The 22,992-nt window shown below is 37.7% G+C and overlaps 2 protein-coding genes across 7 annotated transcripts; both read left to right on the top strand.

Annotated features, from left to right (window-relative positions):
• Positions 1–183: 183 nt before the first annotated feature.
• Positions 184–11,575, top strand: zfyve27 (zinc finger, FYVE domain containing 27). 4 transcript variants are annotated; one of them, XM_051898133.1, is made up of 14 exons: positions 184–392; positions 852–1,082; positions 1,254–1,324; positions 2,964–3,150; positions 3,239–3,334; positions 5,956–6,068; positions 6,273–6,394; positions 6,522–6,593; positions 6,778–6,798; positions 6,957–6,977; positions 9,869–10,010; positions 10,101–10,147; positions 10,239–10,320; positions 10,410–11,575. In XM_051898133.1, exons 2-14 carry the CDS (start codon positions 853–855, stop codon positions 10,475–10,477), a joined length of 1,272 nt encoding a protein of 423 aa, XP_051754093.1. In that variant the 5' UTR covers positions 184–392; position 852; the 3' UTR covers positions 10,478–11,575. The 4 variants fall into 4 exon arrangements, with proteins under 4 accessions (XP_051754093.1, XP_051754100.1, XP_051754086.1 ...); XM_051898140.1 differs by lacking the exon at positions 6,957–6,977 and having other exon boundaries at positions 185–392; XM_051898126.1 differs by lacking the exons at positions 6,778–6,798; positions 6,957–6,977 and adding an exon at positions 7,655–7,708 and having other exon boundaries at positions 186–392.
• A 442-nt stretch (positions 11,576–12,017) lies between these two features.
• On the top strand, positions 12,018–22,774 carry golga7ba (golgin A7 family, member Ba). 3 transcript variants are annotated; one of them, XM_051898119.1, is made up of 5 exons: positions 12,018–12,135; positions 19,559–19,684; positions 20,166–20,318; positions 20,478–20,579; positions 21,509–22,774. In XM_051898119.1, the coding sequence occupies exons 1-5, from the start codon at positions 12,124–12,126 to the stop codon at positions 21,587–21,589; spliced, it is 474 nt and encodes a 157-aa protein (XP_051754079.1). In that variant the 5' UTR covers positions 12,018–12,123; the 3' UTR covers positions 21,590–22,774. The 3 variants fall into 3 exon arrangements, 2 of the variants coding, with proteins under 2 accessions (XP_051754079.1, XP_051754070.1); XM_051898110.1 differs by lacking the exon at positions 12,018–12,135 and adding an exon at positions 12,174–13,113; XR_007930725.1 differs by lacking the exons at positions 12,018–12,135; positions 20,478–20,579; positions 21,509–22,774 and adding an exon at positions 14,927–19,461 and having other exon boundaries at positions 20,166–20,186.
• Positions 22,775–22,992: the final 218 nt, after the last annotated feature.

The following is a 22,992-nucleotide window of genomic DNA, read 5'->3' on the forward strand; positions in this document are numbered from 1 at the left end:
CAGAACACACAAATAGAATAAATAATAGAATTTAAAAAAAAAAAAAAGATATAATGCAGATGCTGACAAAAGTGTCCTCTATTGACAGTATATTCCGGATTTTCTTTGATAACCTTACAAAAATAAATAAATAAATAAATAAATAAATAAATAAAGGGAATAAATCCGATCGATGTGATCGGCGCTCTTCTCCTCTTCCTGACACTCAATCATGATCGCGCTCTGACATCTACACTTCTGTCTGCGAGATGCGGAAGCAGAAGTCAGTGAACAGGCTGTAAAAAAGCGTTTTTATAGATTTGTAAGTGGATTAATGTAATATTTATTATTGACGTTAAAGACTGTTTAATGACTCTGTAGCGGGCAGGAGACACTGTTTGAAGGATTTAAAGGTATGTCAACGTCTTTTGTGTTGTGTTTACTTCTGGTTGATGTTTAAATGACGTGTTTATCAATATTCACTTTTTATTATTGTCATACCTAAGAAGTTAATGTATAATTGTTTTAAACATGGTCTTCAGGTGTTTTGAAATCGGTTTAACATTTATTGAAATGACTCTTCTGTTCATATGTTTAAAAGCATCAGCTGTGTTTTTTCTGGTTGTGATCCAGTCAAATCTGGTCATCTTTTTATATAGCTCATTATTTATCACATTGTTTCAAAGAAGCTTCGCGGTAATAAATAAGTTACTGGTTTTGACATTGCTTATCTGATTGAGTTTTTAATTAGGCTTTTGTGGCAGTCAGACTGTCAGGCATCAGTTTTGAATGTCATTCACAGATGAGTCTCTTGACTGTCACGTGTGTATAGAGATAAACACAGTCTTGAACTATGATCTCTGATCTCCCAGAATGCAGTGCACAGCCTCCTCTCCTCATGAGTCCTCACAGATGGGCGGCGATCGGGCCGAACTGACCCAGCTGCCCGCCAAGGACTCGTCCTCCATAGACAGCGCCTCTGAGCTGGGCAGCCCCAGAGCTCTGACCTTTGACCTGCTGAACATGGTGATCTGTTTCAAGCGGATGGCCATCTTCCTGGAGCCCGTCACAGACACGCTGGAGGTGCTGCGTTACCTGCTTGGGTGAGAGACGGCCCTTAAAAATCACACTGACAGCTGTACCTGTACTTCAAATGACTGTATCATGTGACTCTTATGAGAAGGCTTTAGTTTTTGTTCCACCCAGTTACTAAACACATCTCTGCATTATTTATGCTGCTGTGTGTCCCAGTATTCAGCTCTTTGTGTTTTTAGGTGGAGGATGCCGCTGTGCTCCCTGTTGAGCTGCGTTCTTCTCAACATCCTCTTCCTCACTCTGAGTGAAGGTGAGACAGGAGTAGATAAGCATAAATTATGTGTCCATGTACACAAATATTCTCACACAGGAACAGTTATGGCATAATGTAATGGAATAAGTTTAGAATAACCCTTAAAAGCCTACTGTATTAGATTTGATACAAAAATTTCTAAGGCCTTTAAAGGAACACTCCACTTTTTTTGAAAATAGGCTCATTTTCCAACTCCCCTAGAGCTAAACAGATGAGTTTTACCATTTTCGAATCCATTCAGCCATTTAGCATAGCTTAGCATAGTTCATTGAATCTGATTAGACCGTTAGCATCTCGCTCAAAAATGACCAAAGAGTTTCGATATTTTTCCTTTTTAAAACTTGACTCTTCTGTAGTTACATCGTGTACTAAGACCGACGGAAAATGAAAAGTTGCGATTTTATGATATTATGCAGTGATATTATGCAGCGTCTCTCACAAATGTCTAAAAAGTGGTACCGCCAGACCCGGAGATCGGCTGAATGGATTCAAAAAAGGTAAAACTCAACTGTTTAACTCTAGAGGAGTTGGAAAATGAGCCTATTTTCAAAAAAAGTGGAGTGTTCCTTTAAATGATCATCAACATGATAAAAAACTGTGAGTGCAGCAGGTTTTACAGCAATCTACAACACGCCTTCTGTCATCTAATTGATACATTATATTCTTTTAGCAAGTAAAAGGCCTTTTAGTTGAATTATTAAAACGTGCTCCTACAGGTTGTGGTTCATGTGTCTTTTTGCTGTGAAATCTTTACTTATTTTTTATAAACGTAAGAAAAGCTGTTAAATTGGTCATTCAAGACCTACTCATTTATTTTATTGAAATAAGATGTACCGCCAACATGTAATTTTTGTCAAACGACTCTGTCTATAAAACATATTTTGATTGAATGTACTGCTTTAAATGCCACTAGGAGACGTTTTTATTCAGAAAGTTCTCTGATGGATGTTTTCAAAAATATGTCACCAGGAATAATCCTACATTTTTTTTTTTTTTTTTTTTTTTTATCAAATACTGAACTGAAAAATCTTATGTAATGTTAGTTATAATGTTTGTCAGATGTTGATTTTCATTATTAATGTATGTTCTCTCTATTTGTTAATTTTAAATACATTGATCTTGCCAAGAAAATAGCGATAGATGCTGGTAGATGATAATAAGAATAGCTTATTTTGTTATTAATTAGAGATGCACCGATTTTCTTGGCCGATTCCGATTTTTTTTGTTAGTGTGATCTGCCGATACCGATTTTTGCCGATTCCGATTTTCTTCCTAAGAACTATAATACAAAAATCTACTTTTCTTCAACGCAAAGTTTTATTTTCATAAAAAATAACAAGTAAAAAGTCAGTAATAAAATAAGAACAAATAAAAAAAAAATTGCAAACAACAGCACAAATAAATGCAGTAGAATAAAGAGAGCTAAAGTTTTTCAGGTTAAGTAGGTTTTTATTCAGGTAAAAAATACTACAGTAATTAAAGTAATCAAATGTAAAACAACACATGAGCTATGTAGGAAATCAGTTGACAACGGTCAATTATATAGTTTAGCACTTGTTAAATAAATTCAGAATCGATTCATCCAGAGAGATGCACAATAAAGAGAAGATCAACTCAAATGTCCCTCTGTCTGCAGGCGCGTGGGTCTCTCTGCTGCTTCTGGCAGTTTCTGCTCCGGCTGCGCTGGGTTACCTTGGCAACCGTTGCCAGGGTGCGACCAGCGAAATGGCGGTTCAGAAGAAGAAACACCATGCGGTCCAGCGGCGAGACCTGCAGACGGTCCACATGAGCAAACAGGAGGCCATGCTGGAGGTCAAGGGCATGTGAGTGAACGCAACTGTGACGTTTGAGAGAGTGTAAGTGATGACATGAACACTGAGGCTGAGAGGTGAAGGGTTGTGTGTGTTACAGGCTGAAGCGAATAGACGACCTTTTGACCCAGGCGTGTGTGTATGCAGAGTCTGTGTATAAAGTGTTACACTGGGAGAGCCACGCCGTGTCCTCCATGTGAGTATCACACAAATGACACTCTGTATAGATCTAATTTACTGTGGTAATCATAGTTTCTGCCAAAATAGTCAACTTTTTTTGTACAAAATACTATCGTAATTGATAGTAAATACTGTAGTGTTTTTGAACCATACTATAATACTTGAATTAATTTGTTGTGGTAATTCTAGAGTTGCTGTAGTAATATAACAACTATAGTAATATAAAAAAATTACTTTACCCAATACTGTAGTGTTTTCTACAACTATAGGGTATATTATACTACAAACCCGATTCCAAAAAAGTTGGGACACTGTACAAATTGTGAATAAAAAAGGAATGCAATAATTTACAAATCTCATAAACTTATATTTTATTCACAATAGAATATAGATAACATATCAAATGTTGAAAGTGAGACATTTTGAAATGTCATGCCAAATATTGGCTCATTTTGGGTTTCATGACAGCTACACATTCCAAAAAAGTTGGGACAGGTAGCAATAAGAGGCCGGAAAAGTTAAATGTACATATAAGGAACAGCTGGAGGACCAATTTGCAACTTATTAGCTCAATTGGCAACATGATTGGGTATAAAAAGAGCCTCTCAGAGTGGCAGTGTCTCTCAGAAGTCAAGATGGGCAGAGGATCACCAATTCCCCCAATGCTGCGGCGAAAAATAGCGGAGCAATATCAGAAAGGAGTTTCTCAGAGAAAAATTGCAAAGAGTTTGAAGTTATCATCATCTACAGTGCATAATATCATCCAAAGATTCAGAGAATCTGGAACAATCTCTGTGCGTAAGGGTCAAGGCCGGAAAACCATACTGGATGCCCGTGATCTTCGAGCCCTTAGACGGCACTGCATCACATACAGGAATGCTACTGTAATGGAAATCACAACATGGGCTCAGGAATACTTCCAGAAAACACTGTCGGTGAACACAATCCACCGTGCCATTCACCGTTGCCGGCTAAAACTCTATAGGTCAAAAAAGAAGCCATATCTAAACATGATCCAGAAGCGCAGGCGTTTTCTCTGGGCCAAGGCTCAATTAAAATGGACTGTGGCAAAGTGGAAAACTGTTCTGTGGTCAGACGAATCAAAATTTGAAGTTCTTTTTGGAAAACTGGGATGCCATGTCATCCGGACTACAAGTTGTTATCAGCGCTCAGTTCAGAAGCCTGCATCTCTGATGGTATGGGGTTGCATGAGTGCGTGTGGCATGGGCAGCTTACACATCTGGAAAGGCACCATCAATGCTGAAAGGTATATCCAAGTTCTAGAACAACATATGCTCCCATCCAGACATCGTCTCTTTCAGGGAAGACCTTGCATTTTCCAACATGACAATGCCAGACCACATACTGCATCAATTACAACATCATGGCTGCGTAGAAGAAGGATCCGGGTACTGAAATGGCCAGCCTGCAGTCCAGATCTTTCACCCATAGAAAACATTTGGCGCATCATAAAGAGGAAGATGCGACAAAGAAGACCTAAGACAGTTGAGCAACTAGAAGCCTGTATTAGACAAGAATGGGACAACATTCCTATTCCTAAACTTGAGCAACTTGTCTCCTCAGTCCCCAGACGTTTGCAGACTGTTATAAAAAGAAGAGGGGATGCCACACAGTGGTAAACATGGCCTTGTCCCAACTTTTTTGAGATGTGTTGATGCCATGAAATTTAAAATCAACTTATTTTTCCCTTAAAATGATACATTTTCTCAGTTTAAACATTTGATATGTCATCTATGTTGTATTCTGAATAAAATATTGAAATTTGAAACTTCCACATCATTGCATTCCTTTTTTATTCACAATTTGTACAGTGTCCCAACTTTTTTGGAATCGGGTTTGTACAATACACTAGTTTACTGTAGTAAAACTAAAGTATACTAGTATTTAATACAGTTTATCAGTTCGCTATAGTTAATACTACAGTATGCTGTAGCATTTATTAGCAAAGTGTTGTAAATACTATAAGATATACAGTATACTATAATTTACTATAGTTTACTATATGTAAAGTTCTAAAAGTTTATTTTAAGGATGTTTTTTTTAATTGCGTAAAGTTTGATGACAATCTTTGATGTTGGCTTGAAAAAGCCAGGTCTGAAAGTTTAAAATAAGTTTTTAAAAAAGCTTGAAGATTGAAGAGGGACATGTTGCTAGCATAATGTTGGGCATCTCGGGAGACTTCTTGTTTCTTGCTTCCATGTTTCTTCAGCAGGATTCTTTATTGAGAACATGCTGTTGATTGCTGCAGTCCAGCTCAGGCAGGCAAACATTGTATTTTGTAGGAATTCAGTGGGCAGACCTTGTCTCTATTGGCCTTATAGCCAATTGTGAGATCAAACAGACCTTGTTTACATCAAATGGCTTAAAGCCTTGTGAGCGCCAGCATACCTAGATTCTGTAGAAGTACCACCTGGTCACTAGAACTAAAAGATTTACACACAGTTTGACACTCTGTAGGAAGATCAAAGACGGCCAAAACCCCCTCACTGGAAACTATGCTGAATCTAATCAGTAAAGTAATATCATCATGTTCACACTGAATGCCCAGTTCAATGTAGTTCACCTTAGTTTTTCGTGTGTGTGTGTGTGTGTGTGTGTGTGTGTGTGTTTGTGTAGGTTTTACAGTTCTCTCCTGACTACGCTTTTCCTGCTCTATACGGTTCCTGTGGGTTTGAGTCTGTCTGTGCTCAACAGCGCCCTCTTTCTGTGGAACAGAGACTTCTGCAGAGGTCAGTTAAAGCATGGCATGTAAATACAAAACTTTACATTTGGTCAGCTGGGCTCTTGTCTAAGTGGACGTTTCTTGACCAGTGAAAGCTGCATTGTGGACCAGACGTCAAACATAAATGAATATATACACGTTACACATCAGTATTTTTATTCAGTTTCATTAAGCTACACATTTTCACCTTATTTTCTTTCTCTCCCTGTAGTTCTTTTGGAGCTGAAGGAGTTTGTTCACCCGAGTCAGGTCCAGCCCGTGGAGGAAACCGAACCATGTGACCCAGATCAGGCAAACCTGCTGGAACGCACACCCACTCCAACCAGTGTGGAGGTGAGAGAGGATTAAAACAAACATACACACTTGCTACAACTATAAAACACATCCAGATGACAGATGACTTTCTGTCTGTGCTACTATGTCCAGATTGGCTTATTCTGTGAATGTACTTCCTGTTCAGGATCTTTCACCTGGCAACATTGAAGAGGCAGAGGAGGCGGAGCCTGATGATGAGTTTAAAGACGCCATAGAGGTCAGAAAAACTGTCTGTCTGTCTGTCTATCCATCTATCTGTCTTTCTATTGTTCTATCCATTTGTCTGTCTGTCTCTCTGACGACGAGTTTAAAGATGCCATAGCGGTCAGGAAAACATCTATCTGTCTCTCTGTTTTCTGATTCTGACATGCTCTTTCATTTCTGCTGTTTGCCTGCTCAAGGAATCCCAGCTTGTGTTGCCGGTAAGTAGCTCCATCTAGTGGTGTGGAGACTTATAGCATTAACATGCGTGTGTGTGAACATGAGTGTAGATATCAGCCTTCTCATTAACCAAGCAGATTTAGTTGTGTAGTGTGTATGCGTACATGTCTGACCTCTGACCTCCACTCTGCTCTCCAAGGAAACTCCTCTGGCTTTAGTGGTGAGTAATAGAGTAACTGAGAGCATTTCATATTTCATTAAATCCTCAGTAGCTTTAACCAAGTGAAGAAACATCCTGGACTGAACTGTCTTTGTGTTTGTGCATGTTTTTGCATCAATGTAAGTGATCTGAATGCATGTGCATATGTTTGTGTATGTAAGATGTGGAAATTAGTGTTATTAGATTTTAGTTTGCCAATGTAGGGTGCATCTCACAAAACCTGTCAACGAGTCGTATTCACCCTAAAATTACAATCAAAAAATTAAAAATATATATTTTGCTTAACTAAAATTATGCTCTTTTTAGGACCAGTACTTTATTTAACATTATTTTCATGGTAATTATGCACATTTACTCCTTACTGTGATGTGATTTTTTTTTTATTTTATTTTTTTTTTATAAATGTATGCTTCATTTTCTTTAAGCAGAATATAATTTATTTAATTTTGATTATGTGGTGAAATGTGTTTGTGAGATTCACCTGTATGTCTTGACTATGTGTTCAGGTGTGAATTTAAATTCAGATGCATCTCATTTAACTCATGAACTCAGTTAAAACATGCAGTGGATCAAGACAAATCCAGACCTAATTTTTTTTTAAGAATAATAATGGAGTGTATTTTGTTATAAGGGGGCATGACTGTTGTAAAAGTGTCCGGCCCGTGTTTTGAATGTAGGTGGGGCCTGTAGCTTATTTGCTACCAAAGATTCGGAGATGGAGAGCCCGTAAGGTGCCCACACACACCTGTCAATCATGATCTCTAGGTGTTCTAACCACACCCCCTCATGCCTGCATTCATTTCGGTGGCTTCTATTAACAGTGATGTCACAGGAAATGGTTACTCGGTGCTCTTTCTTCAGGTCAAGGTTGATAATTACACAATTTCTTTTGTGAGGTTCAAACTCATAATGAAAATGTTTGGGAATGTCCACTAACAATCATAGTGAGGAGTTGGGCTGATTTATTGTCCATTTAAGAGGCACTCCAAATTATGATGTGCATTTACAAATATGTCCAATTAGGCATCTGAATTGAATAATGTGCCCAACCTTCACTAGACACTGTATTTTGAGGGCTTGTGGTGTTATAATGGTGTTAAGTGCTGTACGGCACAGAAATCTGAGACTTCTCACCAGTCATCGGATGACTGCAGGAAGTGAAGCTCAGCAGCAACAAACATGGGGTCAGGTTTACAGAAGTCGTCACATGTGCCGCTACAGGCGGAAGGATTCATCTGTTTCTAATGACTTCAGTAAATGTGATCTCTAAACCCAGAGCCCTCTACATACTGAACTAACACCGAGAGAAAACCTTCACACACGGACAGTGAGCCGTCAAAAGTAAAATGCACTGATTTTTTGTATGTGGGTCAATGACACATTGAAGAATGATCTGGTTTAAAAATCTAGTTTAGTCGAAAATCTAGTCAAAAACTCATGTGCCGTGTTCATGTGTTTTTGGAACAATTTTCGATTAATATTTTGAATATATTGTGAATATCTCAATCATGAATCCACATTTTCTTGGGTTATGCTATTTGATGTGCAAATAATAAAAATTGACTGACATACACTGCCCAGCCAAAAAAAGGTCACAGTTTGGATTTAAATAGACAAATGCTAAGGCCCGTTCACACCAAGAACAATAACTATAACGATAACTATATTTGCATCCACACCAACGAAAGATAACGGTCTGTTTATTCTAAGCTCACACTCTGTGGTTTCATAGTGTGTACATGTTTTTGCTTTTTGTGTTGCATTTACACAGCTTTAACCAGCAGATGTCCTCAACATGCTATGTTTCGAGTGAATAGCTAGTGTAATCGATCTAATCTAACAGTGAATTTAGCTGACAAAGTCAATTTAGTGAAATAAAAACAACGCCTAGTCTTTTTCACTGCAACTTCAAAGGAAGCAAAACTAGCGCTGGATACCTGAGGTAATTTTATTTTACACCATTTGCTAGCCTGGCATATATCTTTAATACTTCTCACCATTTATTCCGAGGGTATGACCAATTGTTTTCCATATATTCATTTTCTTTAAAGTATCCTTGAAAGGGATTTGACTTGTCAAATTTTTCTGGATTTTTCTGGAACCTCGACGATTAACTTCTCAGCAATGTCTTCTGCCATTTTAAATGCGCAAGCCCTTGAATTAGGATGGATTCTCATTGGCTGACAGTGTTTTATCGTTCAGAAGCTGGAAAAAAAATTGTTCCGAAAGTGATATCGTACCCAATGATATCGTTAGCGTTATAGCTGTGGTGTGGATGGTGCTATTCTTAGAAATAATATATAGAAATAATATCTTTATCGTTATATTTGTAGTTACCGTTCTTGGTGTGAACGGGCCTTAAGAGTCTATGATTGGATCATTATTGCTGTAATTATTATGTTTCTAGCATGTTATATGTTTGGCAACAGATCTTCTTATCTTAATTGATGGAGTTTGCAGCTTTTCATTCTTAAACAACCATGTAGGAAGACACATCATGGCCATATTCCAGGATGACAAAAAAATACAATTTTAAGTATGCTCATTGTCAAAGATGTGCATTCAGGTGATTGTTTGATCATTTAATGAACTAATCAGTCTGGTCAAAAAGTGAATGTCATTGACCCATATATATATATATATATATATATATATATATATATATATATATATATATATATATATATATATATAATATATTTGTGGAAAAAATGTCACTGTCAGAATTGTGGGATTTTAAAAGGTTGTGTGCAGGTTTTGTCATGTGAAGGTGAAGTGGAAGATCTTTTGGTGTCAAGCAGAACATGAGAGCTATTGGGTTCAGATCTGTCACTACTCATCTCTACAGAAGTTGAATATGATTAATTTATCTCTGTGTTTATTTCCCGTAGGATGATGAGGACGTGTCTTCTGGTGCTCCTGAGTTTGACACCATCTCTGATAACGGGTTGTTGAGCCGAAACGAGCCCATCCGCAGTAAAGTGTCCAAACTTACTGAAAAACTTCGCAAGCGGGTCCCTACCAACGCCACTGGTCACTATGGATCTCTTTATACTTTGTTTTTCACCTTCTTCTATATTATATCTCTCTTCATAACCGCATTGTCTTTTTGTCCGTACACAGGAAACTGTTTCCAGTGCAATTCAGCGTTTTCTGTTTTAAAGAAAAGGGTATGGCTTATGATCCTCGTTCTGTTGAACATGCTTCAGCTTTTTAACTGTGTGTGATGTTGTTTCACCAATAATCATTTTATTTTTCTAGAGAAACTGCAGTAACTGTGGCGCCAGTTGTTGTTCCCGCTGTTGCTCGTATAAAGTGTTCAAATCCAGTATGGGAGCCACAGGTATGAGTGGTATGAGTGAATTTAGCAAAGAATGTTTTATTGAAGACGGTTTTACACACACTGTTCTTTTTCTTTTTCTGAATCTTTAGCTCCCGAAGCCCAAAGAGAGACTGTGTTTGTTTGTTCTATGTGCAATACCTTCCTCACCACCAAGTAGGATTGGCCATCATCCCAAAAAAAAAAACCTTCCACCATTGCAATCCTGTAAAAGAAACTAGGGGTGGGCCACAAGATAGCTGCTTCAGTTCTTTTTGAGGTTTCTTTCTTTCTATGTGAAGCATTTCACATGGAGGACCAAAGTCCTGCAGCTCATGTTGCCTCTTTGGTTTCTTCAACACTCTTCCTGAGCTTCCTCAGAGTTTTATTTTGTCTGTTCAAAATTTGTGACCCATTATGTGAGCTCCTTTATGTTAAATGATGACCTTTTGCTTGGAATATGCTGCTTTCCCCAGTCAACTCGAATACATCAAGATTGGTTGGTTTACTTGGACCTCACCTTGCTGCGATATCAAATGCTGTAGTTTCGTCAACCCTTATTATAACATCACTTTCCAGAATTTGAGCTCTTTGAGGGAAATCGTGTTAATGTCCAGGGCCCTGTTTATTTATAACATCACATCATCGTATAGAGGAGAACAAGACCATGTAAATGATGTTGGTCATTTTCATCATTGCTTTGGATGCCAAATGCAATGGATCTGAGCATTTTAGAAGGTTTATATTGTTTCACATACTGTCACATCTGATTAGTTGAGTTGACATTGATGGTTTATTTCTCTCATCCTGTTGACTAGTTCTCAACCATTCCAATTCATAAACCTTTTGCTTGCTGCTTATCTGCTTTTACCCATGATTGTTGATTATGTAATTTATTTGTGTAGTTTTTATCTGGAAAATGTTAATTTATATATGTATGTTTGTTTTTGGGACATCCTCCTCAGTAACCATTTATAATAATCAAAATAATGCCACCATATTAGTCTATCGGCAAATAACTCACGAGTTCTCCTGTTCACATTGTTACTGAAAGAATGGGCTGTGTTCGTGTCTGTTTTATTTGTCTGTTTGTCTTTAAGCCATGGTTGAATGTAAAACCGGAGTATTAACGGTTATATATCTATGAATGTCCTTCTACTGCTATTTAAACAAATTCAAATCCGTTGGGATTTGAATTTGTCCATAGTTGTCCATAGTATAACACCATCTGTTTCCTTGTTTGAATCTACTGTTACAGTAATAAATAACCTGAATATAAGTTTTGCTGTGTGGAGTTTCATTGAAGAATTTTTGCGCCGTTCCTAAAAGTTGTTCAGGTTCTTCTCGTTTAACCGATACAGTTTTGGCGCCTTTTCCACGTTTATCAAACTGCCAAAGACATTTAAAGGCATTAAAATACTAAGTCTTTTGTAATGTGCAAGTCTATAATAAACTTACACTGGCATCTTTGTCGTTCTCCCAACCGTCCTTGACTAAAAAAAGCGCCCGTTCTGGCACTGTTTCTATGGTTACCTCCTCAGGCGAACGCAACTTCTCTTCGTGATCTTCTGTTGGTGAACTGTGACAAGTTTATATAGTAATCTTTGCGATTTCTGAAGAGGCTGTTAAAATATATACCCCCAAAACATTATTTGGCTGAACCATAATCTCAGAATCTGAGCGGCATCTCAGTTGCCCCTCCCCCCGCTCGTCATCACATTGTATGATTGTTTCCGGCTCCGCCCCCTCTTTATCCCCAAGCAAAAACGTTTATTCCCGTGAACCCGTTTCAGCACCCGGGACAGGCTCGCGCCCTCGCATGGCAACATGGCCACAGAGGTGAGAAACACCCTTACACAACCTCATTTCTGCACCAGCTGTATTCATTAGAACCGTTTTTGTAAGATACCTTCTGAATCGGCGTCATTTTGATGGTTTAAATCTGGGTTGGAGATCACGTGACGTTACAGGCACACACTAATAGCTGTCTCTGTTTTCACGCGTCGATTTTTAAAACCATGATCGGTTATGATTACTGCTCAACCCGTAATGCACATGATTCAACTAAACATATACAATACACAGTGTAAACTAAACGCTAGACATGGGCAGCTACAAGTGACGCGCGCATACCATCGCGCATGGCGATAGATAGATAGATAGATAGATAGATAAGAGTCATTATGTGGTAATGTAGCTAAATTAACTGTTTTTATTCCAGTCAAATGTCTATACTGGGTTACAACCATGTTAAATGGTGCGATCAGATTTCCCAAGTTGTTCTATGCGATAGTTAAGTATTGTTGACATTGATCATCAGGTTTTGTTCATGTCAGATCGATTGCTGCTGTTATCAAAGCAAAAGAGGGAGCTACAAAGACATTTTGAAATTCAAGCAGTTTTGTAATATTTCATTCAAGAATGCAAAACAGAATTGCTCTCAAATATTTGGACCTGTTTATAACTTGACAGAGGGTGTTCAGATTGTCTGAAATGCTGTTGATTAGATCAGGCCTGTAAAAGAAAGTGTGCTCTTAAAGCATTGTGTTCACTCAGATGACAAAGGCTTGTGTGTACCCTGTACAGGAGGGTCCGGTGCTGTATTTAAATCAGCGCGAGCACCGCGTGTTGTGACGTGGCTGAGCGCGCAGCTGGACATTAAAGAGGATAAAAGCGACTGTCCGCGGGTCGTTAAGCTCTTTTGGCGAAAGCAGATATAGTGTTTGTGAGTTTCTGTCGTCGGTGACCGGTTCAGGAATGATTTCAGCACCGCGGACAGCGACGGACCGAACAAAACTCCCGTACTGTCACGAGTCTGTAAGGGTTTTATTTTTATTTCCCTTTTTAAAAGTGATTTAACTGGCAATATGCGGTGATTTCCTGTGGTTGGGATATAAATGTGATTTCACAAGTTATTCTGAGGTTTATTTAAGAGTCAAATGTGTGTCCGCCGTCCCGGCGAGTAACCTTGAACGCGCGCGTGATAGTGTATTTCGAGCGCGAGATCTCTTTGTTTAATCTCGTGCGTGCAGAAAACAAACGTACTCCTCACGGCACCGATCAATAATCATTCTGTACAGGCTACACCGGCTGGTTAGATTGTGTTTTGATGGTTTTGGTATCAGCGGTGTGTCTGTGTTAAATGATCGTCTCCTTGCGATCGATCGGTTGTGCTCGCGGGAGTCAGTAACAGTGTCTCTCTTCTTTCTGAGACAGTTACCGAGAGCGGCTTGCATGCATAATTAATGAGGCATTTAGTAACAACAGCCCAGAGCATTTAGTCTCGGTTTGCCCGTACAAAAGTGGCGTACCATAGTACAGTGGTGGTATATGGTAAAACGCCTGAGTGATTAGCATATTCATGTACCATGTTATTTACTTAGAACTGCAAATACTTCAAATAACATGCAATACTAGCAATACTGGTATATGTCATAAAAATAAAAAGGTATTACCAACAAATTTTTTACTAGTTGTACCATTTGTACATGGTCCTTGATCATTGTATTCTTTGAAGTAGCCTACCATGCATGCTTTCATTAGGTCTTTTTACAACATCTTTTAGTTCTGGATCCTTCTGAGTGTAATTCGGGAGTTCAACAGGTAAATGTGGTGTTGTGCATTTATTTGACACCAGAGATGCCTTTTATCTGAGCAGTGCAAAAATTCTTGAGATCTGTGCAAATGTTCAGTGCCAAAGATTGACCCCGTCCACAGCACTGTGTCAAGACTCTCTGTGTGTGTGTGTGTGTGTTTGAATCAGCGCGTGCTGTCTCAGCCTGTTACTATATCAGAAGGAGCAATGAACTGGCAGGCCCTGCTACTAAAACAGAGCCAGTTTTTAAATAAACAGGTTGTCAGGACTGCCCATGTAATTATGCTGTCCCTTGCAGTCTGAATAATCTTTATCTGACCTTTAGATGTCCAAAGATAAAGAAGAACACATTGTAATGACCTTTTATATGTTGTGTTTTAAATGTCGATGTGATAGCAGAAACCCACTGACCGGTGAGCTTCAAAATGTTTGTGTGGTTTGGTGCTGTGCTGTTGTTTGTCATGGAATGTGCTTTCTTATTATAGTCTTCCAGTGTATCATTATAGGTTTGATCATTCTGGTTTGTGAAAACGGCAAATCATTACTGCAAGAGAAAGAGGTGAAAAGGCAGGGAAAGTGTGGGGGATGGAAGGACCCATGGCTCATGCTGATGTTAGTGTCTGTCGGCAGTGACAGATGGCCAGTCTCTCTAATGTTTGTGTGTGTCCGTGCACACTGGCAATGAAGTGCCCATTAAATTATGAGGTCATCACTGGATTAATCTATAAGTTGATGACAACATCACTGCATTACTGTATGAACTAATGATGACATCACTGACTGCATTACTCTGAGTTTCATGATCATTAGCTCACAAAATGAGTTAACAATGACATCACTGCACTACTCTGAGCTAATGTTAAAAAACATTGCATTAAGATAATGACAACATCACTTCTTTACTCTGAGATAATGATGACATCACTGCATTACTCTGAGATAATGACATCACTGCATTACTCTGAGATAATGATGACATCACTGCATTACTCTGAGATAATGACATCACTGCATTACTCTGAGATAATGATGACATCACTGCATTACTCTGAGATAATGACATCACTGCATTACTCTGAGATAATGATGACATCACTGCATTACTCTGAGATAATGATGACATCACTGCATTACTCTGAGTTAATGACATCACTGCATTACTCTGAGATAATGACATCACTGCATTACTCTGAGATAATGATATCACTGCATTACTCTGAGATGATGACATCATTTCTTTACTCTGAGATAATGACATCACTGCATTACTCTGAGATAATGATGACATCACTGCATTACTCTGAGATGATGACATCATTTCTTTACTCTGAGATAATGACATCACTGCATTACTCTGAGATAATGATGACATCACTGCATTACTCTGAGATAATGACATCACTGCATTACTCTGAGATGATGACATCACTTCTTTACTCTGAGATAATGACATCACTGCATTACTCTGAGATAATGATGACATCACTGCATTACTCTGAGATAATGATGACATCACTGCATTACTCTGAGATAATGATGACATCACTGCATTACTCTGAGATAATGATGACATCACTTCTTTACTCTGAGATAATGACAACATCACTGCATTACTCTGAGATGACATCACCGCATTACTCTGAGATAATGATGACATCACTGCATTACTCTGAGATGATGACATCACTTCTTTACTCTGAGATAATGACATCACTGCATTACTCTGAGATAATGACATCACTTCTTTTCTCTGAGATAATGACAACATCACTGCATTACTCTGAGATGACATCACCGCATTACTCTGAGATGACATCACTGCATTACTCTGAGATAATGATGACATCACTGCATTACTCTGAGATGACATCACCGCATTACTCTGAGATGACATCACTGCATTACTCTGAGATAATGATGACATCACTGCATTACTCTGAGATGACAGAGTCACTTCTTTACGCTGAGATAATGACATCACTGCATTACTCTGAGATAATGACATCACTTCTTTACTCTGAGATAATGACAACATCACTGCATTACTCTGAGATGACATCACCGCATTACTCTGAGATGACATCACTGCATTACTCTGAGATAATGATGACATCACTGCATTACTCTGAGATAATGATGACATCACTGCATTACTCTGAGATAATGACATCACTGCATTACTCTGAGATAATGACATCACTTCTTTACTCTGAGATAATGACAACATCACTGCATTACTCTGAGATAATGACATCACTGCATTACTCTGAGATAATGACATCACTGCATTACTCTGAGATAATGATGACATCACTGCATTACTCTGAGATAATGACATCACTTCTTTACTCTGAGATAATGACAACATCACTGCATTACTCTGAGATAATGACAACATCACTGCATTACTCTGAGATAATGATATCACTGCATTACTCTGAGATAATGATATCACTGCATTACTCTGAGATAATGATATCACTGCATTACTCTGAGATAATGACAACATCACTTCTTTACTCTGAGATAATGACAACATCACTGCATTACTCTGAGATGACATCACCGCATTACTCTGAGATAATGATGACATCACTGCATTACTCTGAGATGATGACATCACTTCTTTACTCTGAGATAATGACATCACTGCATTACTCTGAGATAATGACATCACTTCTTTTCTCTGAGATAATGACAACATCACTGCATTACTCTGAGATGACATCACCGCATTACTCTGAGATGACATCACTGCATTACTCTGAGATAATGATGACATCACTGCATTACTCTGAGATGACAGAGTCACTTCTTTACGCTGAGATAATGACATCACTGCATTACTCTGAGATAATGACATCACTTCTTTACTCTGAGATAATGACAACATCACTGCATTACTCTGAGATGACATCACCGCATTACTCTGAGATGACATCACTGCATTACTCTGAGATAATGATGACATCACTGCATTACTCTGAGATAATGATGACATCACTGCATTACTCTGAGATAATGACATCACTGCATTACTCTGAGATAATGACATCACTTCTTTACTCTGAGATAATGACAACATCACTGCATTACTCTGAGATAATGACATCACTGCATTACTCTGAGATAATGATATCACTGCATTACTCTGAGATAATGATGACATCACTGCATTACTCTGAGATAATGATATCACTGCATTACTCTGAGATAATGACATCACTGCATTACTCTGAGATAATGACATCACTGCATTACTCTGAGATAATGACAACATCACTGCATTACTCTGAGATAATGATATCACTGCATTACTCTGAGATAATGATGACATCACTGCATTACTCTGAGATAATGATATCACTGCATTACTCTGAGATAATGACATCACTGCATTACTCTGAGATGATGACATCACTTCTTTACTCTGAGATAATGACAACATCACTGCATTACTCTGAGATGACATCACCGCATTACTCTGAGATGACATCACTGCATTACTCTGAGATAATGACATCACTGCATTACTCTGAGATAATGATGACATCACTGCATTACTCTGAGATAATGACATCACTGCATTACTCTGAGATAATGATGACATCACTGCATTACTCTGAGATAATGACATCACTGCATTACTCTGAGATAATGATGACATCACTGCATTACTCTGAGATAATGATGACATCACTGCATTACTCTGAGTTAATGACATCACTGCATTACTCTGAGATAATGACATCACTGCATTACTCTGAGATAATGATATCACTGCATTACTCTGAGATGATGACATCATTTCTTTACTCTGAGATAATGACATCACTGCATTACTCTGAGATAATGATGACATCACTGCATTACTCTGAGATGATGACATCATTTCTTTACTCTGAGATAATGACATCACTGCATTACTCTGAGATAATGATGACATCACTGCATTACTCTGAGATAATGACATCACTGCATTACTCTGAGATGATGACATCACTTCTTTACTCTGAGATAATGACATCACTGCATTACTCTGAGATAATGATGACATCACTGCATTACTCTGAGATAATGATGACATCACTGCATTACTCTGAGATAATGATGACATCACCGCATTACTCTGAGATGACATCACTGCATTACTCTGAGATAATGATGACATCACTGCATTACTCTGAGATGACAGAGTCACTTCTTTACGCTGAGATAATGACATCACTGCATTACTCTGAGATAATGACATCACTTCTTTACTCTGAGATAATGACAACATCACTGCATTACTCTGAGATGACATCACCGCATTACTCTGAGATGACATCACTGCATTACTCTGAGATAATGATGACATCACTGCATTACTCTGAGATAATGATGACATCACTGCATTACTCTGAGATAATGACATCACTGCATTACTCTGAGATAATGACATCACTTCTTTACTCTGAGATAATGACAACATCACTGCATTACTCTGAGATAATGACATCACTGCATTACTCTGAGATAATGATATCACTGCATTACTCTGAGATAATGATGACATCACTGCATTACTCTGAGATAATGATATCACTGCATTACTCTGAGATAATGACATCACTGCATTACTCTGAGATAATGACATCACTGCATTACTCTGAGATAATGACAACATCACTGCATTACTCTGAGATAATGATATCACTGCATTACTCTGAGATAATGATGACATCACTGCATTACTCTGAGATAATGATATCACTGCATTACTCTGAGATAATGACATCACTGCATTACTCTGAGATGATGACATCACTTCTTTACTCTGAGATAATGACAACATCACTGCATTACTCTGAGATGACATCACCGCATTACTCTGAGATGACATCACTGCATTACTCTGAGATAATGATGACATCACTGCATTACTCTGAGATAATGATGACATCACTGCATTACTCTGAGATGACAGAGTCACTTCTTTACGCTGAGATAATGACATCACTGCATTACTCTGAGATAATGACATCACTTCTTTACTCTGAGATAATGACAACATCACTGCATTACTCTGAGATAATGACATCACTGCATTACTCTGAGATAATGATGACATCACTGCATTACTCTGAGATAATGACAACATCACTGCATTACTCTGAGATAATGACATCACTGCATTACTCTGAGATAATGATATCACTGCATTACTCTGAGATAATGACAACATCACTGCATTATTTTATGAGTTAATGATGGTGACACCACTGCATTACTCTCAGCTGATGATGATATCACTCCATTACTCTGTGAGTTCAAAGTAATGCAGTGATGTCATCATAAGCTCTAAATAATGCAGTGATGAGCTAATGATGACATCACATGCACTACGCTGCAAAAATTACTAATACCACCATCTAATGTCAGTGACTTGCAAATAAGTATAACTGAATACTAGTGGCTAATTTCCATGCCCAAACTTCTGTTTTCAATAGAAAATGCAACAACAGAGGACAGAAAACTGCATTCATCAAGCCATTTTTCATGGATTGTTTAACATCTAGCAGCCCAAGGTAATGGAATTTATGATCAGATCAGACTGTAGCGCACTGTAACCCTCTCTCTCTCTCTCTCTCTCTCTCTCTCTCTCTCTCTCTCTCTCTGCTGTAGTTCCATAACCTTCAGGAGTTGAGACACAGCGCATCTCTAGCCAATAAGGTCTTCATTCAGAGAGACTACACTGATGGCACCATCTGCAAGTTCCAGACCAAGTTCCCATCAGAGTTAGACAGCAGGGTAAGTGTGTGTGTGTGAGTGAGTGAGTGAGTGAGTGTGTGTGTATGTGTTTGTGTGGCAGAACAAAAGAGAGACAACACAAGTAAAAAGAGGAGGATGAGAAAAAGACAACAAGGCTCTTCACTCAGAGAAACTCTGCTCTTCAGCAAAAGCACTGCTGAGCCTGCAAACTCCACACAACACACACATAATGAGCTGCTAATAGAGCTGATAATAGAGTCGTTTAAAGGTGTAAGATCATGTTACAGACGGCCACTAAAGACTTGCTGAATTAAGGCAGGGTGAGAGTTTAACATGTAAAGCTTTCAGTGCCATTCTCACAATCTGTTTATTTATTATGATGGAATCGAGTGTTTTTATAACTTCCATCATCTGATCTGAGTCAGATTTTGAATCAAACCCACTAGTTTCTGCCATATAATGAACTCCCTTGTGCTCTCTGATTAGCTGGCTTATCTTGTTCTTGTATCCTATTGGTCAGATTGAGAGGACACTGTTTGAGGACACGGTGAAGACGCTGAATAATTACTATGCAGAGGCGGAGAAGATCGGAGGCCAGTCCTATCTCGAGGGCTGTCTGGCCTGCCTCACAGTTTACCTCATATTCCTGTGCATCGAGACACGCTATGAGAAGGTTCGTTATCAATTTCAGACAAACCCACCTGAATAAACGAAATGACTCATCAAAAGAAAGCTACTTGTCAACTGGTTACTTTACGTGATGGTTTTTGCAGAATATGCAGAATAAAATTGATGCTGATAGTCAAAAGCATGGGTATGTGTGTTTGTGCAGGTGCTGAAGAAGATCTCGCGGTACATTCAGGAGCAGAATGAGAAGATCTATGCTCCACGAGGTCTCCTCATCACAGACCCTATAGAGAGAGGCATGAGGGTCGTATCCTTACACAGTCTAGAAACTACTGTGTGTGTGTGTGTGTGTGTGTGTGAACAAATGATCAGAAGGTGCTTATTCTTCAGAAACTCTTGTGGAATACAGTGAACAAAATATGTAATACAGCCAAATAATGTTTTTAGTTTATATATTAAGAACAAATTGAATATCAACTCAACAGATGTTGCAAGTCAGATAAGATAAATATTGTTCTTTGTTATTAAATTAATTTATTCATAAAGATATTAATATTTAAGATTTATTATAAATGTAAGATTTATTTTATATATTTTTTTTTACAATAGATTGAATATCAATTCAACAAATTGTTAAATTTCAAATAAACTAAATGTTATTTTTCATCAAATTAAGTTTTTAATTAAGATTTTAATTTAATATTTAAATGTATATTTTTTACTGTACGTTAAATATATATATATATATATATATATATATATATTGTGCCTTTTATTGTAATTGGACAAGGATTATAATCGTCAACTACAACTAAAACCATAAAAAAACACTTTCATTACTTGAAATAAATTAAATATAAAAAAAATAGGTCAAGGCAAAATTTCTCATTTTCATTTAGTTTGTTCAAATACTAAAATAAATAAAACTAAATAAACTAAAAACTAAAAATTTAATAAAAAACTATATCGACAAAGCCTAATAAATAAAACTAATAACAATTATAAAAACACACAGCAAAATTGATAAAAACTTTTACTAAAATTAAAAAGAATACAAAAAATAATTCTAAAATCAAAAACTATAGTATCTTTAATTTTGACACCAATTTTGACCATATTCATGGCAGGTAGTATAGTATGAGAATATGTGTAAAGTTATTTCTTTAACTAGTAGTTTGTGCATGTAAGGTTGTTTAATGCTGTGTGAGTTATTTTCTTAACCCGAGTGTGTGTTAGATTGAGATCAGTGTGTATGAGGATCGCGGCTCCAGCGGCTCAAGCTCAGGAAGCAGCACAACCAGCAGCAGTGGACGATGATTCACACACACACACACACCAAATGCCATAACATTCACCCGTCCACACGCACTCACTCGCCCACGTGTGACGCCTTCATACTGTCGCCCACTGAACACACACGCCGACCGTTCAGCATTGCCAAACAGAAACACACCTGACATGAACTGCCTCCACAAGACACATCAGCTGTAAGCAGCGCGTCATTACCTCAGTCATCTGAATAGATGTTACCGCGAACCTCCAGCACCTTCACACACCGGCATTTGTTGCACATCCCGAGTCCCTAGCTATGGAAGCTTGTTTTCACCACAGAATAAAAGAATAGAAATGGTAATCATGACTTTTTATTTTACAATTCTGACTTTTTTTTTCTTTTTCTTTTTTTTTGCAATTCTGAGAAAAATAAAATTCACGAGATATAAAGAATTGAGAGAGGTAAACCAAGAATTCTAAGAGGGAAAAAGTCAGAATTGTAAGATTGCGAGATGTAAACTTAGAATTTTAAGAAAAAAGTAAGAATTGCAAGATATAAACTCAAAATTCCAATGAAAAAAGTTCAAGATTGCAAGTAACCTAAGAATAATAATAATAAAAAATAAAAAAAAAGAATTGTGAGATAAAAAGTCACAATCACCTTTTTTACTTTTTTATTCTGTGGCAGATACAAGCTTCCATACTAGCTGTAGCATTCTGGGTAAAGCTCACATAAGCTTCTGTCACTGTAATATGCAATCTCACTCACAACGCCATGTGATGTAGCTGCCGATCGGCACACAAGTCTTCCATTTTCATGATTTTTGACTTTTTGTTTGAGTATTTGGAGATGAGCACTTTTACTCTAATTATTGACCTGAAGTCAGATTTTAGACTAGGATCAGCAGTTGTTCATGAGAGGACAGGGCGGATATCTGACCCCAGACACTGCCATCTTATTCCACGGGTACTATTTATGACTTTATTTATGATATGCTTTATTTCATAGTGTGCTAATCGTTCATGCTTTGTACTCATAATGCGCCATCAGAGCGGAAACGAGTCCTGATGACGTGACTGCCAAGGGCCAGAGCTTCCTCACTGATCCTTCATCACGAGCTTCCATTTCTTACTGAGAACCTTTGGCCCCTATTTATGCAAAGATAAAGAGAAGTTGAGAATGCTTTTTCTGTTGTGTAGCAAAATAAATGAAAAATGATGGTCAAACAAGCCAGTTCTGCATTTCCTTTTTCAATCCAGATTTTATTTAAATGTTTTTTGTTTGTTTTTTTCTGAACAGGGTTTTATTTAGGCAAAGAAATGCGTTTAGGTAAAAAAAAAAAAAAAGATTGTTTTTTGGCAAGATATCAATGTAATATTTAGTTTTTTTATAATAAAATGTGATTTTTGATTTAAGTATCAATTTAACAGATTATGTTAAATGTCAA

This window comes from Ctenopharyngodon idella, chromosome 1, assembly GCF_019924925.1.
Source record: "Ctenopharyngodon idella isolate HZGC_01 chromosome 1, HZGC01, whole genome shotgun sequence".
In the NCBI taxonomy this organism is placed as follows: domain Eukaryota; kingdom Metazoa; phylum Chordata; class Actinopteri; order Cypriniformes; family Xenocyprididae; genus Ctenopharyngodon; species Ctenopharyngodon idella.

Bases quoted from the DNA above. Each gene is read 5' to 3' on its own strand.
- golga7ba (XM_051898110.1), top strand. From the start codon at position 13,054: ATGATTTCAGCACCGCGGACAGCGACGGACCGAACAAAACTCCCGTAC. The intron at 13,114-19,558 runs GTAAGGGTTTTA...TCTCTGCTGTAG, and splicing joins TCCCGTACTGTCACGAGTCT to TTCCATAACCTTCAGGAGTT. The intron at 20,319-20,477 runs GTTCGTTATCAA...GTGTTTGTGCAG, and splicing joins TCGAGACACGCTATGAGAAG to GTGCTGAAGAAGATCTCGCG.
- zfyve27 (XM_051898126.1), top strand. From the start codon at position 853: ATGCAGTGCACAGCCTCCTCTCCTCATGAGTCCTCACAGATGGGCGGC. The intron at 10,011-10,100 runs GTCACTATGGAT...GTCCGTACACAG, and splicing joins GGTCCCTACCAACGCCACTG to GAAACTGTTTCCAGTGCAAT. The intron at 10,148-10,238 runs GTATGGCTTATG...TTATTTTTCTAG, and splicing joins TTTCTGTTTTAAAGAAAAGG to AGAAACTGCAGTAACTGTGG.